Genomic DNA, 18,816 nt, shown 5'->3' with positions numbered 1-18,816 from the left:
CTTTTACCTATTATTTATCAAGTCCTCATTACGAAAACTCGTAATCACTTGATTCCACAGTTGAGCGAATTTCGCAGCCTCTTTCCGTTTTCCTGGCTCAGGCTGCATATATCAAAATGTTTTAACCATGATAATTTCAGATATCAAATGACAACCAAAATAGCGTAATATCTTTAACTATTAGAATAAACAACATGTCAACTGTCACCGAAAGACAGCTCTTTGATTCATATATACTTGACCTTCTCAAACTTCCGGGAAAAGAAAGTTTTTAAACCCTTCTTCTGATGTTTTTCAGCAGGTGGTGGCACTAGACACTCATTGAAAGCTCCAGGCAAAGATTGGAATCGAGATCTCAACATTCCCAGTGTTCGTATCTGACAAAGAAACCAAATACAGAAAACTGAATCTTAAGAAACTTGTATATACAAATATATAACATAAAAGGAAATGTAATAGTTAACCTGAGAACAACTTCATCAATATATTTTCGGTTTTCCTGAAAGGTTCCTCCAAGAACGAAAATTTGCTTTATAAATATAAAAGAAATTGGAAGAACGGAAAAGATAACAACAATGGTAATAACAAAAGAGTGGCACACCTCACCAAGATGGCGAAAAGCTCCATAAATACCTCCAAAGATAGTGGAGTAGATGGCATACCAAATTTGTGTATCCATGAAATAAACCTGTAAATGAAAAATTTTATACCAAAATTGCCAAATGAACAATAGTGAAAACCAGCAGATAAAAGGCATGCACAAACAATATCACATCAAAACAACACATATTTCATAGCTGAATTCATGCTTACAAGAATAATTGGAGCCCATACAGCAATCACTACCCCTATATTCTTCTTTGCTGCAAGACAATATTATATTAGAGAATTATCTCAATATAATCAATCAGAGTGACTTCTTAGAAATTATATGGTGTTACCTTGTGGGAAAAGCTCATGCCATTGGTAATTGCTAATACTCATTTTCATGATCACCTTTGTAGGATTAACCAGTGGTTTTATCTGAAAAAGAAGCATCATGAACTCTAAGTACAATGGCCAAAAGGCTCAATTGTGCTCGACATCCAAAGTTTAAAAGGGTACAAAACAATAACAATGCTCTAGTTCTGTTCGTTATCATCCTTGCTAGAGATATTACATATCAATGCAATTTTACATTTCAGATATTATACTAGATATTTAAGGACAATTGCATTAGAATATATTTTTTAACAAAAGCAAAACCACATATTAGAAGTTAGCTTGTTACCTCGATATAGTAGCTAAAAGCCAGCTTACTTATGAGCAACAAGATCCAAAAGAATGTATACCTAGCAATTTGCCAAAAAATACTTTTGTAATGAAACACAACAAATAACCATAATGAAAGCATTTAAACCTAAACTAAACAATGTCAATGCTCAAACTGAAATACATGTAAATACAAGATAATGAAATTGGTAAATTACTTAAAGAGAGAGGAGAAACTCTCATGCATCCCCCGTCCAACATATAGTCTTGGCTGCAAACGACCAGAAGCAGATTCATTGTATACTTATTATAGAAATGAAAGGTCCAAACAGCCATGCTACATTTCTACTTGAAATAACAGATGGCACAATACCATAGCTAGTTACTAAAATTTATTCAAATAATTTGCAATGATCTCATAAACTCAAAATGAGACTGGCGAATCAGAATTTACAAGAAAATTATTTAACACGCTTACCTGCTGCCACCATGTTAGCATAGTGAAAACTCTCCAATTTGAGTTTTCAACATACCGCCTCACCATTGGTAACAAAAACAAAAATGCTGATAAAGCATTGGGCAATAAATATATTACAACTGCAAAGATATACAAAGAAGGACTTTTCCATTCCCCAACCCAATTCTTTAGACTTTTGAACAGACCAGTAGGATTATCCCATGAATGAACATAACATGCTGGGAGAATGATGACCCATGCTGCAGCTACGACAACCTTCAATATATATCGAAGAATCTGCCTTTTCTTCATGGACTGCCTTGCTCTCCAGCTTAGAATAATATCAAGAATAGCTAGAACAACAAAGAACTAAGAGATTAATTCCAATGAACCCCATATGATGTTATCTTAATCTACAGTTAAATATGTAAATACATCCTCTCATTAGCTCTTTTGTGAAGCATTATTATAGATGGGACCAGTATATATAAATAGTTTTGTTTTTTTAAATACCTAGAGCAGAAGCTTTCTAATTCAAACACATGGTATAGAAAGTACAATTATTGTCGCTGATGTAAATATCAGTCAAGATATCGACTGACACAAAGCTATTGCTTTGATTAAACATATTCCTTAACCTATTCAATATTCATTATCAATGTGACAGTTGTATCTAAAAATCAGAAGTCATTCAGAAAATACTGGCACCGTATGACAGTTTGAAATGTATCCGAAACTTGGGTCAGTTTTCATTCAGAGGAATGGATCTTTTAATCATAACAAACTCAAATCACAGCCTTCAAGAATCTTTGGGATGCAGGCAGCTTTCAGGGTCAGCAATTTTCTTTCGAGATTTAGGAGACGGAAGGGAGACAGCTATTAAAGCAAAGCAATATATAAAAATTAACATTTAAAACTCAATTACAGAAATAAAATAGTACAAGAACATGCAATTCATCATTTATGTAAACAATATGAATAGAAGAAGTTGAAATCTGAAATTTGCACAAAGTTTGACAATTTGACAGTTAATTGATCCATGTGTATATTATTCATCAAGATCAGATCACGAAGTACAATGGCTAATAACAACACTTTTTCTGATACAAGTGTAATGGAATACTCCACATTGTTGGAAGTAGAACATATAGCTCTTGCAATAGGACACTACCAAACCAAGTATTTCTAACCTGATCCTCATCAGTCTATGTCAACTCCTTAGGCTTTACCTCCCAAAATACTGCTAAGACTTTCTTTGTACAAAATGATAATGTAGATTTCACTCAACAATAGAGAAATTACAAACTTGTTAAAGTAGGATTAAAGGTTTGCTCCTATAAAATCTAGTCAAGACAACTTCCTACGTTGCAGCAGAAAGAAGCCAATGCATGTTAGTAAAAATTGGCTTTCTCATTCCCTATTTGTTCTCGGTCAAAACAAAATATATATACTTATAGTCTCATTGATGAAATAGAAACAGTTTCCACGAGCTCTTCAGTCAACTTCAACATGGAGTCAAGCTAAGCCGACCAGTAGATGCAGTTGAATAAGGGTGGCAATTGCATTCAATCAAGCATTACACACTTTTATTAGCTACCACGAGGAAATTATATTTACTAAGTAAGATTTGAAAAAGAGGTATTGATAAGAACTGAACAGAAAGTGTTTCAACAATTTTGAATATGCATACAACTGCCACAGACATAGTGGGCACTCTCATGCAAAAGTTTCAACATCTTTGTCAAACTCATTTTCATACAAAGTTCAACAAACTGAATCCACTCATGTTGGATCAATGTATTATGTGTCTTCTTTTTTGGTCTTAATTGCCATGTTGATGCCCCTCATCAACTACACTTCATCTATGATAGAATTCTACCATTATTCTACGCTTACCACTTTCTATAAGTGCATTGAAGGCCATGTGAAGAGTGTTGAGCTTCATCCATGACTGCAAAACAATAGGCTGAATGCACCCATCATAGAGCTATAATGTAATGTCCCTATTTTGAAATAGGACTTACTATTAAATAATATAAATTTAATATTAATAAATAAATAATAACAATAAAATATAAAGATAGATTATAAAACTAAATATTTCAATACAATATATTTGTAATATATTTACAAAATAAATAATATTAATAAATGAAAACATAATGAATAGATTATAATATAAGTTATTATCACATTATCTATAATATTGATGGTAAAATAATAATATAATGATAAATAATATAATCTAATATTGCTTTGAATAATAGTCGAATTTAAATGGAACTCAAATAAGATATTGATCATTGCAAATATTTAACACATCGACTATGAGGAATAGTCGATGGTCATGAGAGTGGGCATACATCATGATAATAAATAATAAATGATAAAATTAAAATAATAAATGATAAAATAATTATCATACTAAATACTTTATTTATTATTAAAAATAACTTAATATGATAATCGAAGAATATAAAATATCAATTAATAATGTAATATTAAATTTTTAATGAATAATAGTATAAGAACTAATATAAACCATTTATAATGTATATAATTAAAATATTAATATGAATCAAACATGTCATATTAATATACATTCTTATAATGCTTATCAAAATAATATATATTCTTACAATATTAATCATATTATATTAAATGTAAGATTTCGAGAAGAGATGTATCTCTTCATACTTTGCAGAATTAAGAGGAAGACGTGTGTTAAGTGGGAGAAAAAAAACGCACGGAGGAGAAGACATGAATTTACTCATGAAAGGAGGTGAATAGAATGCAAAGCTCCGATATGGACTTGTGGGTACGCGATTATTATTTTGTGCTAGAGTGGATTAAAATAGTGCTATTTCCAGGCGAGAAGATTGAATTCTTTAATCAGGGCATACAGTATTTGCGATAGGACTTCTATCTATCTTGCTCTTCCACCAAACCAGTTCAGTGGAATGATTATTGAATGATATTAGTGACTACCAATAATCTATGAAATTTCCCTTAATATTAAATACTGTTAAATGTTAACATTGATAATTATACTGGTTTGAGAAAGTGCAGACCACACCTTTATCTTCACCTATTATATCATAGATGGCATATATATACATCAGTCTTGACACTAGAATGGGTGGCCATCTTTGGGCAGAGATTACATTGTATACTAATCATAACTAATGGTTATGTTAGTTGACCTTGTGTTACTTCCTTCTAGGCACCAATTTCTACAAGAGGTGTTTGGCCGACCTGGATAGGGTCATGTCCCTTTAAGGGACATGCCCTTTGGTCTTGATATATAGGGTAGGAATTATTGCAGTTTGGTCTTGATATATAGGGTAGGAATTATTGCAGTTTGAGGACACACAATAATTACAAGTCTGCTCCCTCAAGCAATAATACCAGTTCGAATTTATTGTAAAGATATATAACATTAAGATCAGAATTAAAGTTGACAACTCCTCCATACTTCAGAACATAAGAAGATCATATTCAGCAACAAGGATATTATACAAGTCTGAATTATTTAGTACAGAATTAGCAGAAACTTTACAAATACTAAATATTTTTGGGCAATGTATTTATATTGAAGATCATATCAAGGACTAAATATAAAAAGGATCTACACGTATAAATAGGGGGAGATTGAAAAAGAATAAAGCTGAGTATATAAGAAAACAGCAAGGCATTTATTATAAAAGAAGTAGCGATAATTGAACATGGAATACACAGACAGTTTGATCAAATGTTTTTAGGATATTTTTGTTTGGTAAAACTGAAAATGGCTATATGAAATATGGATCTACACTAAGTACAGAACAACTCAGAACAAAACAAGCAGAGAGGACACACATAGACAATACGCATAGAATACTTATATATATATATATATATATATATATATATATATATATATATATATATATATATATATATATATATATATATATATATATATATGGAAAGGACAATATTTATGTGCGAGCACCAGAGAAGACCAAGGAAAAGGGATTCTGGATCAACAGCAAATAAAAAGAAGAGAGTACTTTATAATGACCAGTTTGCAAATTGACCCAGTCAATATATCTAATATACTCATCAGCATCCTTTAGTATTAGGCTATCATTAGGCATAAGAAAAGACAAGGGGAAGGATTGGGCACGATGTCTAGGAAATGTGAGAGAGGATACTCAACCAACCACAAAGAAAGTTGCAGTCAGCAACTTGACCATCTGACATTACGGCCAGCAATCTTATGAGGAGCACAAAATTTCATTAAGGATATCAATCAGTCAAAGGCCAGTCACCACAACAGATATATGTCTAATATAATAGGAATTATGGAATAAGTACTTGAATAATTAGGGCCACCAGCAAGTGGATTAGATATCTGCAAACTAAGTGAAAGAGACTATAGATACGGAGGACAACATCATTAAGACAAAGAACATAATACAATTCTCTGTGACTAAAGTAAATTAAAAGCTTAAACTCTTGAAAGAGAATCACAAGGACATTCTGAAATTGAATGTTACAAGAAAATTAGGCAGCGTAACAGGTCAACTAAACAAAGAACAAGCAATGACGAACAATGGAAGAGGGAGGCATTACAAGTAATGCGGGCTCCCTCTATCCTCCAACAATCTCCATTTGCCCAAGCAAGCAATTTATGCACTTGTACATCTTGAAAGGTCTCAAAGTCTCCATATTTGATCACCCTAAAAATTGGGGCCATGACGGAGATCATGTATTTGGCATCTAGCTAAAAATTAAGACAGAAATAAAGCATGTGGCATATGATATTTGCAAGTAGACATATGCACATATTTGAAATCAGCCACAACCTATTTGATGTATCAATTTTGTCAATGTCCTTGAACGCACTGTTTATGATATGCACACAAGGGCTCCAGTAAATATGATCACAGATCACTTCAACCAAATCCTTACCTCCCATACACACACACCATGTTTGTCATAACAGTTTCACACTATATGTAAGAAGCCACCCCTTTTGGTTTCTGATTTATGTTTACCTTTTTTCTTTTCTTCTCACTGATTAGGTGATTGAAGATGAATAAGAATTTACCTTGCGCACAGAACAAGATTACTGCAACTTTCACACCATGGAGACTTCTCTCGATTAGCACGAATTACTTAAACCAATCTGTATATGAGTACTTGCTGCAACTATTCTCCAACAACCAAATTGACCATGCCACACCAAGTCAGGATTTCGTGTGTGTACTAAGGATAAATTCTAGGTAACCTCAAGACTGAGGCGATATCCAACTAGTATATGAACTGTCATTCTATAACTGGTGATTGCCCCTCCACTATGATTTGTCCACTAAGACTGGGGCAGTACGAACTGGTGTGAGAAGAGGACCACACTAGATAGAAGAAACATATATGCCACAGAAGTCTGTACCATACCCAACTCCTGGGATAGAGTTAGCCCTCAGGGACAATGAAGTTTGCACAACCTCCAATAAGCAGATGTATCTAATAATATAAATTCTGATGGCATTTTAAGTTCTTTAATCTGACCAGCCAAGTCTCCTCAAATTCCCAGTCACGAAGATATGGTCCTGGCACCTGCAGCCAAGTTACATACCAAGCTCCTTGTGTCAAAATAAAAGACTCCCATTTGTGCCAAGAAGAGACCAAAAGCCCATAGATACTTCCGTACCAAGAAAAAAATATCAGCAAAAAACCCAAAAGCGCTTATACCAAATGCCAAACAATTCTTCTCCTCAAGTATTTTGTCCACGCATGGGAAGAGACCTACAAGTGAGGATAGTATTGCATAGAAAAGTCTACTATGCCAAGCACTAGGATGGAAACGACCTGGTGAAAGGTAATCCTATGCCAATTAAAACCAAAAGCATAAAAAATTACCTCACCATGCCTACTAGAAGCCGCACCAATCAAGAAACTCAACAGCCACGGCAAGACAACAGTATGAATATTAGGCACAACACACTCTTGCAATAAATCTTATAATAAAATACACCCCTCCCGTCCACTTACTCTGAAAGGGTTATGCCATTTGGTGTATCAAAGCACCTAACATGTATCCATGCTTTCAAAATACCTCCATGTAAGCTACAAATCAGACAGCTAACAAGGGATGTGTTCCTTCTGTGATTCCTTAATGTCAAAATAATACTTCATTAATTTCCATGGCCTAATAAAGATCTGAGCAGCCAAACTTCAATGCCAAGCAATTCTTCTCCTCAAGTATTGTGTCCACGCGTGGGAAGAGAAATACACATGAGGATAGTATTGCATAGCAAAGTCTTCTGTGCCAAGCACTAGGAAGGGAACAGCATGGTGAAAGGTAATCCTGTGCCAATTAAAGCCAAAAGCATAAAAAATTACCTCACCACACCTACTAGAAGCCGCACCAATCATTCTTTTTACCATTTTTTAGTGCGATTTCTTTTTTGTGATGAAAATTCTAACGGGATTAAATTTGACAATCATTACGAGCTGAAACTAAAAAACTCTTTCATTTCCTCTCAACATGGCCAAACTAAGGCATATTATATATCAAAATTTATGGAAACATCGACCCGGATCTAATGTTGATGTTTGTTTTTGCCCAAGAGGTCATTTCTATAAGCTACCCTCTAAAACCCTCATTTAAATAAAGCATCCGGAAAAACTCTTTTGACCAACAATTTCAAATTACCAAAATCTAACATCCCATCATAAAAGCAAATCCAAAACCCTCAGATCTTCCATAAACAACCTATGAAACCATATATCTTGCCCTTTTTTATCCCCTCATGCATTCCCATGGATACAATCTAGGGTTACAACAACAAAAGCATAGCTCTAATACCACTTGTAAGAAAATTTGCAACAAAAATATAACCATTTTAACATAACCCATAATATATATGAAATAAATACACAGTTAAAATTCACATGCAAGAGAATAGACAACATATCCACACAAAATGTGACACAAGATATACCTTGGGAAACCCTCATTCAAGGAAAAACCCAACCTCCATAAGCATCCATCACTATGTATTATTCAACAAAATCACCATTGCAATACAACCATGGAAGCCTTCAAAGCCATAGCCACAACCGAGCAATCCATGTGAACAAGCATGAAGCAACACATCCCATACCATGCTTCCAACCTTCACAAATGCTCGCTTGGTTAACCTGCAAAGCCTTGTCTGGCTCAACTCTTGCATTTTCATCTTTTTCGTCTTGTCACTACAACTACCCTTGTGGTTGCTTATATAGTAGCAAGTCTTACAAAACGAGCAAGTGGTATTACATAAAACATGTGTTAAAACCATGTGCTACCTAACCCATTGACCCCACATTTAATATCGGACATTTAATTTTTTTCCCCAATATTAAATAATTACATCAAATATTATCACAATGTTACAATACAACTCATCAAGTATATCCCATGGGACTCTTTACATATTGCACGTCCATCTTGGTGCTCCTAGATACAACATTACATAATAAAACAAAATAATACAATGTAACAATATTATGCAATGTGTGCAACACCCATTATCTCAACAAGACTATTTAGCCGTAAAAGTCAATTTCAGAGAGAGCTTCAGTGGCAAATGTAGAATGCCAAGTCCTTGGCAGAGGATCAACAAGTTTGTGTAGCAGTATAACTAGAAAAGCTCATTGTTGGACAAACATTAGAGTCAATTTCCCCGTTTTGTGTTAATCAAAGCTATGAGAATGTTGCCCCTCTTAAGAGGGAGTGTCAACTGAGAGGGAGTCTCAACCTTTAGATGATCTTTTATGTGTTGTTAATGAGTTATTCATTGTGAGGGAGAAGTTTGAGGCGCAATCTCTTATTAACGAGTTCTTCTCTATGGGGGGAAATTCGAGGTGCAATCCCTTGATCACAAGTTCTTCTCTGTGAGGGAGAAGTTCAAGGTGCAATCCCTTGCTAATAAGTTGTTCTAATGAGGGAAAGTTTGAGGAGCAATCCCTTGCTAATGAGTTCTTCCTTGAGAGGGAGAAGTTTAAGGTGCAATCCCTAGTTCATGCATTCTTCTCTAGGAGAAGCTTGAGGTGCAAGCCCTCGATAACACATTCTTCTCTGGGAGAAGTTTGCGGTGAAGCCCCCATTCCACCATTTGCGAGTAGGTATGATAGATCCACCCTCTGCAAGCAGGAATGGTGGAGATGCATTCTTCTTTGGGAGAAGTCTGAGGTGAAAGCCCTCATTTCACATGTTACGAGTAGGTATGGTGAATCCACCCATTGCAAGGAAGCATGGCAGAGATACACGCTTATCTAGAAGAAGTATGAGGTGAAAGCCCTCGTTCCACCCTCTACGAGTAGGTATGGTGGATTCGCCATCTATGAAGAGGGATGGTGGAGATGCATTCTTCTCTGGCAGTAATCTGAGGTGAAATCCCTTGTTCCACCCTCTACAAAAAGGTATGGTTGATCCACCATCTGCAAGTGGACATGGTAAAGATGTATTCTTCTCTCAGAGAAGTCTAAGGTGAAAGGCCTTGTTCCGCTCTCTTTGATTTTCTATGGTGGATCCATACTCTTCAAGTAGGCATTGTATGTTAATGTTGTAGCTTCAATCAGATTGAATTGATCTAGAGATGATCCTTCTATGGTTTATTGGTTAAACATTGTTTCATTTGGCTAATCATAAATTAAACAAACTCGTACATGAGTGTGTGATTATATATTGTTGATATTGTCTAATAAGTATTAACTTGCAAAATACCATAGGGATAGGTCTCTTCATGAGACATGCATCCTCTACACACACACACACACACATATATATATATTCAAATCTGTACTTGGAACGCACATACCGAAAAAGGCAGTGATATTAGAGTTGCAACGATTTGGCAATTAGCATGGTATCAAAGCCAGACTACAAATGAATATTTTATATATATATATATATATATATGTATGTACATACATACATATATACATATATGTATGTACATACATACATATATACATATATGTATGTACATACATACATATATACATATATGTATGTACATACATACATATATACATATATGTATGTACATACATACATATATACATATATGTATGTACATACATACATATATACATATATGTATGTATATACATATATGTATGTATATAGATACATATGTATGTATATAGATACATAGATACATATATATATATATAGATACATATATATATATATATATAGATACATATATATATATATAGATACTCTGAAAATTTAGTATTGCATATATATACAATATCAGAGAGGGTACATAGATAGGGTTGCGATTAAATATTGAAAATTCTAATAGATAGAAGAACTTTCCTATGGTCGGGAGTTCTCATTACCCATGCAGCAAATTGAAGAATTTGAAAGCATCATCGAACAATATAGAAAAAATATATATATAAATATGTGGTAGGAGATATGTCAAAATAATATACATTGTAACTAAGCAAATTTGTGCACAAAGGGAAACACATTCAATTGGACTAATCGCAGCTTTTAAGCGTATGGCATCGTGCATATAAAGAAACATAGAAATCGCATTTCATAGTGGATTAAAGGTTCAACATTGGAAGTCTTATGCACGGAATACTACTCCGTCACTAGGAGAAAATCAATGCCGAAACAAGTATAAAGGAACACGATACATATATTTCATATATTATACTCCATTCAACATGAGAAGTGCAAATCAATCTAAGAACACAAGCAGATCCATTTAAATCCGCAGTTGTAGGAGACAAAAAACTATATCTCTCTTCTATCTTCTAAGCATCGATGATTGCAAAAGATTAGAAAATGGAAGTTTTTTGATTCGACATAAATAGAGGATCAAATACATATTCGATGAGATGAAGATAGATATCGATATAAAATATTAGCGTTCATCATTATTGACTAAGTCTCACAAGCATAGCGATGAGAGTTGAAGGAATCGGAACATATCTCCAAAGAACATATAGTGGCAGTGGAAGCTAATATAGGTTCAGAAAAGGATAGCATAAGTGAATTACAACAAACCAATGAAAAATACAATGGAGAACAACAAGAAGCAATGGACAGCAAGAGGGACTCATTCAACAAATAACATTAAATTTCAATGTCAATCAAGCCCATATTGTTATCTTTGAAGATAGAAGACCATAGATATATGGATCACAATGAGTTGAGGGAAGTGTATAGTCCAAAGAATATAGAAGACTTGGTGAATTCCATTAGTGACTAAGTGAATGGAATGTTAGGAAAGGAGTTGTGTGGAAGACTATAAAGATGCAAGTAATTTAGAGAAGCAGATTATAAGAATATCAAATAACATTATTGGATCCACCGTCACTGTATCGAACCAAGATTCAAGACTCTACTTAGTGATGGATAGAACATTCCTACAAACATCATAGTTATAGATGACTCATATGAAGAATCATTGAACACTTGATTAGACAACTCAAAAAGTGGAAAAAAAAGGCACTACTTATTTGACATTGCAATGCAATTGTTTCACATTATTATTTATTGGTTATACGCTCTCTTGTCTGGATGAGGCCATGCATATGTTATACACTACAACATGAAGAAGACGAATCTCATTACTGAAAGCATCTAACCTCCACTACAAATAAGGGCCTACACACACACACACACACACTGCCACAAATAGGGATATAAAAATAATAAAATATAATATAAAATGGGAAAACAGAAATGGGCTTGACACATGTTTAACAACAAACATATGTGGACGGCGACCCAAATTATGAATGTTATACTTTGACTTTGGAGACATTATAGTAACCCGTCCATGAATACAATTACGTGCATGCCATCAAGGTTGTGAGCACATTCATTACCTTTCCACTAACCATGTATATTAAACGTGCCTTGCACAAATGCTATGTAAGTCAAGGGGATAATACATTCCAAGGTATAATACATTCCAAGGTGGCCCCTTTGAATATGGTAAATATACTCAAGCACATGTCATTAACGATAATATTCATATGTTTCCCAAGTAGACACTAACCCATCACAAGAGAATAGTCATAGGACCACCCAAATATATGAGGGATATAAGATTTGGAGAAAGGAAAGGATTGAGCCCATAATTAAATAGACGCATGGTTACGTGGTCTACAGAATCGGCAGCCCAAAGAATTATGCATTAGTATTAAACAAAAATTCCCAATTTCCATATACACGTCTACTAACAAAGGGAATGTATCGGCATTGACATAGTTCCCTGAGTCAGTGGGTCATGTGCCCTAGTATGATAAACACACAAGCAAATATTGTTAGAGTAAATAATATCACAATCCATTGGAACGATAATGAACGTAGGAAGAACTAATAATAAAAGATTTTATCTTTTCCAATCATTTGAAGAAATGACATTTTGCAGCAATACCATATATTGCACTCATCAAGGATTTCAAAAAAAAAACACATACATATACATATATGTATACACGCGCGCGCGCGCCCACACACACACACGCACACACATATATATCAATTGGTTCAATCCAAATTTAGTAGTTGGAGATATGGCATAATTCCTATTAATTTCAATTACTTGGTTCAAGAAGCAAAAACTCACCCAAAGTAAATGTGAGAAGTGAAGTAGGTACCCCAAAAGTCCAAGTTAACAAAGTTGATGATACATACGGTTTACTTAATGAGATGTTATATAAGAGTCTTAAGCTAGATACTTTTAGAGGAGGGTAGAGCATTTTTTTATTCTTCTGAGGCAACTTATACTTCATTCATTCGATGGTGGTGATATGAGGGATAGCAATGATCGTGTTCATAGAAATATACATCAAGATAACACACTAATTACAGGTTCACACCTAAAACGAATTGGAAGAAATGTTCTGACTCTATAAAATGGAATGAGTGGGAATTTTACATTGTGGGGGTATAACAATAACAAGGGGAGGTGTCAGGTAATTAATTTTGAGTATTATAATTACTTCCTTATTGTAGTCTCTTGCTTATATGAATAATAAGAGCCATTTGCCTTGATGTACTATTGTTCCATTCCTTGGTCTATAGGAATATTCTTCCAGGAAAAGAAGAATGATGCATTAGGAATGTTGTTGACAAAATATTTGGGACTATGAGATAAAGACGAGGTTTCATTGAGGGGGAGTAGACTGCAATGGAAATTTGTTCTAACATCAAGATTGGTCGTTCAAATGATCTTATGACAATAGTTCAAGAGTGAGTAACCAGAGGATCTACTTTAGTTATATTTGGAGGATCTTGGACATTTTTGTTTCAAAGGGGGACATTTTTGTTTCAAAGGGAGTCTAACAAGCAATCTTGAACGAAAAAGTCAACAAATTGAGATTTGCTTAATGAGGAAGTTGTGGTGACATTCCTTGTAATGCATTCATCTTTGTAAAAGAGAAGTTTGAGGTGAACGTCCTTATTCCACCCTCTAGGAGCAGCTATGGTCGATCCACCCTCTAACATGGGTCATGACGGATATCATGTGAGTTACTATATGATTTTGTTGAGAAACATCATGATAGGTGACGATCTTTCATTGATGTTTGATTATGGTTGTTATTGTAAGCTGACGATATTTCATTGATGTTTGATTATGGTCGTTGTTGTAAGGTGACGATCTTAACAAATGCTTGACCTAATATCATGATGGACTACATTAAGTTGTTGTCTCGGAGGTCATGATGACCTACGTGTAACAATGGACTACATTAAGTTGATGTCCCAGAGGTCATGACAACCTATCTGCTAATCATGATAGACTACATTCAGTCGCTGACCCGGAGGTCATGATGTCGTTATTCTAATGGACTACATAAAGTTGTTGTCCCAAAGATCAAATAACGCATATCCCTCTAGGATATAATATATTCTCTTGGTAGGCATCATGGACTTGATGCCAATACACATACCAATAGAATATGATGAATATCATATGGTTGATATTCCTTGTTGAATCATACTTCGGATGATATCGAAAGATAACATCTAATTTGATGGGTATATGTTGATATCCGTAAATATGTCATTCCAAGCATATCATATTGGGATGATATTTCTCTATATGCTTGAGAGCATGATGTGTTCTATAACAATCCTCCCTAGCTAAGAGGGATTGTTAGTGTTGTAGCTTCATCCAGATTGAATTGATCTCTAGATAATACTTCTATTGTTATTGGTTAAACATTATTCCATTTGGTTAATGATATTTCACATCTATTTATCTACTATCTGTAATGTTCCCGTCATTAAATAATTAATTAATCAAACCTTTGTTCTGGGGCCGATTGATTTAGATAATCTTGGACCCATTTTTATTTTATTTCTTCCTTAGGTTTGGCTGTCAACTATATTTGTAAACCCTCGGGAACTTGCTCTAAAGGGTATTTAAGCACAACATGTAGGAAGTAGTTGGTATGCATTTTGGATTATTTCTTTGTACTATGAATTCCTGTTGGAGTTCTAGAGGGTTCACCATTTCAGAAGTGAGAGATCTTCCCTATTTGGCTCTTGCGCTTTCGGTGGGATTCAACATTCACCCTATTTTGTCACTGTATTTCTCGGCTCGGATTTGGCAAATCGCAGCATCATTATTGTTTACAAGTTACACAACTTCTGGAATATATTCGTGTTCAGACTACATTAGTATTTATATTATGGTTTGTGTATTGGCAAGTGTGTATTCAACTATCTTCGGCATACTGTTTCCGCTCCAATCCATCATTGTACCCACATCCCACAACCAACGTATGGCCTCCAACCCTTCCTGTGCAGTCCTTCATCATTACCATAGGGCCCAGTCCATACCATACCAACTTCTAGTCTGACTATATGGCCTCCAAAGTCATAATCGTATGGCCACCCTACAAGCATTATATGGCCTTCTCTTTCACAATTGTCATTCAACCATCACTCACCCTACCGTATGGCCTCTAACTAGCTACACGGCCAACAATTCTTCCACTCTTAGACCATACAGCCAACTTGCTCACCTATTCCAACTGCAGTCACCTGAAAAGTAGTGTATGGCCAATTTGAGCTCTGAGTCTAGGCGTTTAGCAAGCAACGTCGAGGTCAGGAACATTACAGTGGTATCAAAGCCAATGATCCTACTAGCCTGTGAACAGTGAATGAAAGTTTATAGCCGGAAGAGAAGAAGATCTCATTCGATTGATAGAATGGTGGAACAAGAACCCACTATTGCCGAACTCATGGCGCTACTAAGAGATCTTTCGAGGAATCAGGCACAGATCAATGACACTCAACAACTTATGGAAGAAACTCTCAGAGAATTGGCAGACAATAAAATATCCGGTTAATAAAATGGTCACAACACAAAATCAGTGTTGGGTAAGAAAAACCCTCATCCAACACGCTCTCGACCTTCCATGTCATCTTTCCCTCCACGGACAAATGTACCACACGAAGGAAAACAGACAACCTTTGAGAAAGTTCAAGAACTGTTGAGAGAAGACTGGAAGAATGCAAATTTGGAGAGGGATATATCCTACAAAGATTACGTAGAACATAGAATGAGATATTTTGGAGGCAAAAACCGAGGGTATTTTAACGATGATCTCAGAAGGAAGTTAAGTAAGGTAAATCTGTCACCATTTCACGGATCCGAATCCATATCTGCTCAAGCATGGGTAATGAAGGTTGATACTTACTTCCAACTTAATCCAATGCCAGAAGAAGAAGCAATCAAATTTGCAGCACTACACTTGGAGGGAGTGGCGCATTAATGGAGGCATCATGGCCCCATCACACTGGGACATGACCAAATAAATACTTAAGCGGAATTCACTAAAAAATTGATACATCAATTTGATGGTAAAGATCTGGAACATAATTTCAAAGAATTGGCACAACTGAGGCAAACCGGATCGATCGACCAGTACACCACAGAATTTTAGAAACTCTTTGCTTTGGTCATGAACATTTCCGAAAGCAAACGGATAGTGCTCTACATTGATGGACTGACAGAACCACTGAAGGGTTGGGTAAAAGGGTTCAATCCTGGCACCCTTTCGGAGGCTATAAAGAAGGCGCAGAGCATGGCATCATCGTCGACATCATCCTCTTGAGGTTACTCACACTCCAAACCATCAGTATTTCCAAAGGACAGATAATAAACCTCTGCCAAAGAAACCTTTGTTGGAAGAAGCTCCCAGACAAGAGCTACGAAGAAAGAAATTATTCTTCAATTGCAACGGACCATGGGAGCCTAGGCATAGATGCCTCAGTAAAGGAAAAATACACTACATTCAAGTCGTATCCGATGATGAGGACGATCAAGAGGATCTACCCACAAAAGATGACCATCCCCCTGAGGATACCAAAATACTTAATCTGAACCATACAGAGAGAATTGCAGCACTGGTACGGCGTGGAGGAACCATCGCCCTAGCCAGGAGCTCAAGATGTACGGTCTTTCGTGTACAAGGATAAAGGGTCATGGTGATGCTCGATAGCAAAACCACTCGAAACTTCATAAACTCATCTTTGGTGAAAAAAAGAGGTCTACCTAATGAGACGCATACGAGATTCAAAGTCAAGATCAGCGGAGGGACACTCGTGCCCTATATGAAACTTGTTCCCCAACTACGTATCACCATGGCTCACCACACTATGACAGAGGATTTCTTTATAGTGGACCTAGATGATGGAGGTTATTGTGGGCATACAATGGATGGAGACACTTGATGAATACACTCAAAGCTTCAAACAGATGGACTTCACTTTTGTTGTCGATAGGAAGAAGGTTGTTCTCCATGGAATGGCCAATGAGTGACCGAAGGAAGTTTCAGCACAACAGATGGAGGCAATTTTCTGGCATGATGACATTGCATGGGTTGCACATTGGTTCATTTCAGCGGAACCTATGAAAGGACAATAAGCACCCATCAGGATGATGATCTTCAAAATATTTTGAGTACCCATGATAAGGTTTTAATAGACATTCCTCCTGGCACACCCCACCATCGCGGGTTTGAACATACCATCGAGTTGGAAGCTAGCACCAAACCAATTATCACCATGCCATACTGTCATCCCAGAAAATTCAAAGATGAGATCGAAAAGACGATTCAGGAGCTGCTCGAGAAAGGATGGATCCATCCCAACTCTAGCCCTTTCGAATCATCAGTGGTTTTGGTGAAAAAGGATGGGACGATGCACATGTGTGTGGACTATCATGTGCTGAATAAGAAGACAACAAAAAACAGATACCTTATTCCCAGGATCAATGAATTGTTGGATGAGTTGCATGGTGTGGTTTATTTTTCTAAAATAGATCTTTGTTCCGGATACCATCAAATCCACATGCAGGAAGAAGATGTGGAGAAGACAGCTTTCCATTGTCACTGCGAGCATTATGAGTTCTTCGCCATGTCATTCAGATTAATGAATGCACCAACTACTTTTCAATCTTGCATGAATCGCATCTTCAACAAACAACTGCATAAATACTTGCTAGTATACTTTGATGATATCCTTATTTACAGCAAAACTTGGGAAGAACACTTGAAACACTTAAATCAAGTCCTAGAGATCATGAAGACTCAACCCTTGTTCGCCAAGCAATCCAAGTGTGAATTCAGAATGATAGAAATTTTATACCTAGGGCACGTTGTCAGTAAATATGGAGTATAGGTCCACCAAGAGAAGATTCAAGCTATCATGGATTGGCCCCCACCAAAATCGTTCTCTAAGTTGCACGGGTGCTCAAGTCTATGCAGTTACTACTGGAGGTTTGTAGACAATTTCCCTCAGCTCAGCGCACATTACCAGATCTAACTAAGAAAGGCTCCTTCCAATGGAATGAAAGAGCGTAACACAATTTTGATAAGTTAAAAGAAGCAATGAGCACTTGTCTGGTTCTCACCTTACCTAATTTCACACAACCATTCATTCTAGAGTGTGATGCATCCGAAGAGGGAATTGGTGCAGTATTAATGCAAGATAGACACTCTATAGCCTATGAGTCAAAAGCTTACAAAAGCATAGCACCTATATTTCATTTATGACAAAGAGATGTTGGCTATCGTGCATGCACTAA

General features: G+C 35.8%; 1 protein-coding gene across 1 annotated transcript in view; it reads right to left on the bottom strand.

The window, feature by feature from the left end:
- LOC149578584 (callose synthase 3-like) overlaps positions 1 to 18,816 on the bottom strand; it is a 134,426-nt gene that overhangs the window by 61,174 nt on the left and 54,436 nt on the right. The window contains exons 15-22 of the mRNA XM_089829999.1: positions 1,730 to 2,061; positions 1,470 to 1,522; positions 1,271 to 1,331; positions 942 to 1,023; positions 814 to 863; positions 602 to 688; positions 243 to 377; positions 8 to 102 (exon numbers count right to left, since the gene is read on the bottom strand). Coding sequence (XP_089686125.1) covers positions 8 to 102; positions 243 to 377; positions 602 to 688; positions 814 to 863; positions 942 to 1,023; positions 1,271 to 1,331; positions 1,470 to 1,522; positions 1,730 to 2,061 — 895 coding nt within the window. The remainder of the gene's footprint in view (positions 1 to 7; positions 103 to 242; positions 378 to 601; positions 689 to 813; positions 864 to 941; positions 1,024 to 1,270; positions 1,332 to 1,469; positions 1,523 to 1,729; positions 2,062 to 18,816) is intronic.

Source organism: Cupressus sempervirens, chromosome 1, assembly GCF_028749045.1.
Source record: "Cupressus sempervirens isolate cs-2001-9-10 chromosome 1, ASM2874904v1, whole genome shotgun sequence".
Lineage (NCBI taxonomy): Eukaryota > Viridiplantae > Streptophyta > Pinopsida > Cupressales > Cupressaceae > Cupressus > Cupressus sempervirens.
The sequence above is the reverse complement of the archived record's forward strand: the minus strand, read 5'-3'. Positions and strand labels throughout refer to the sequence as shown.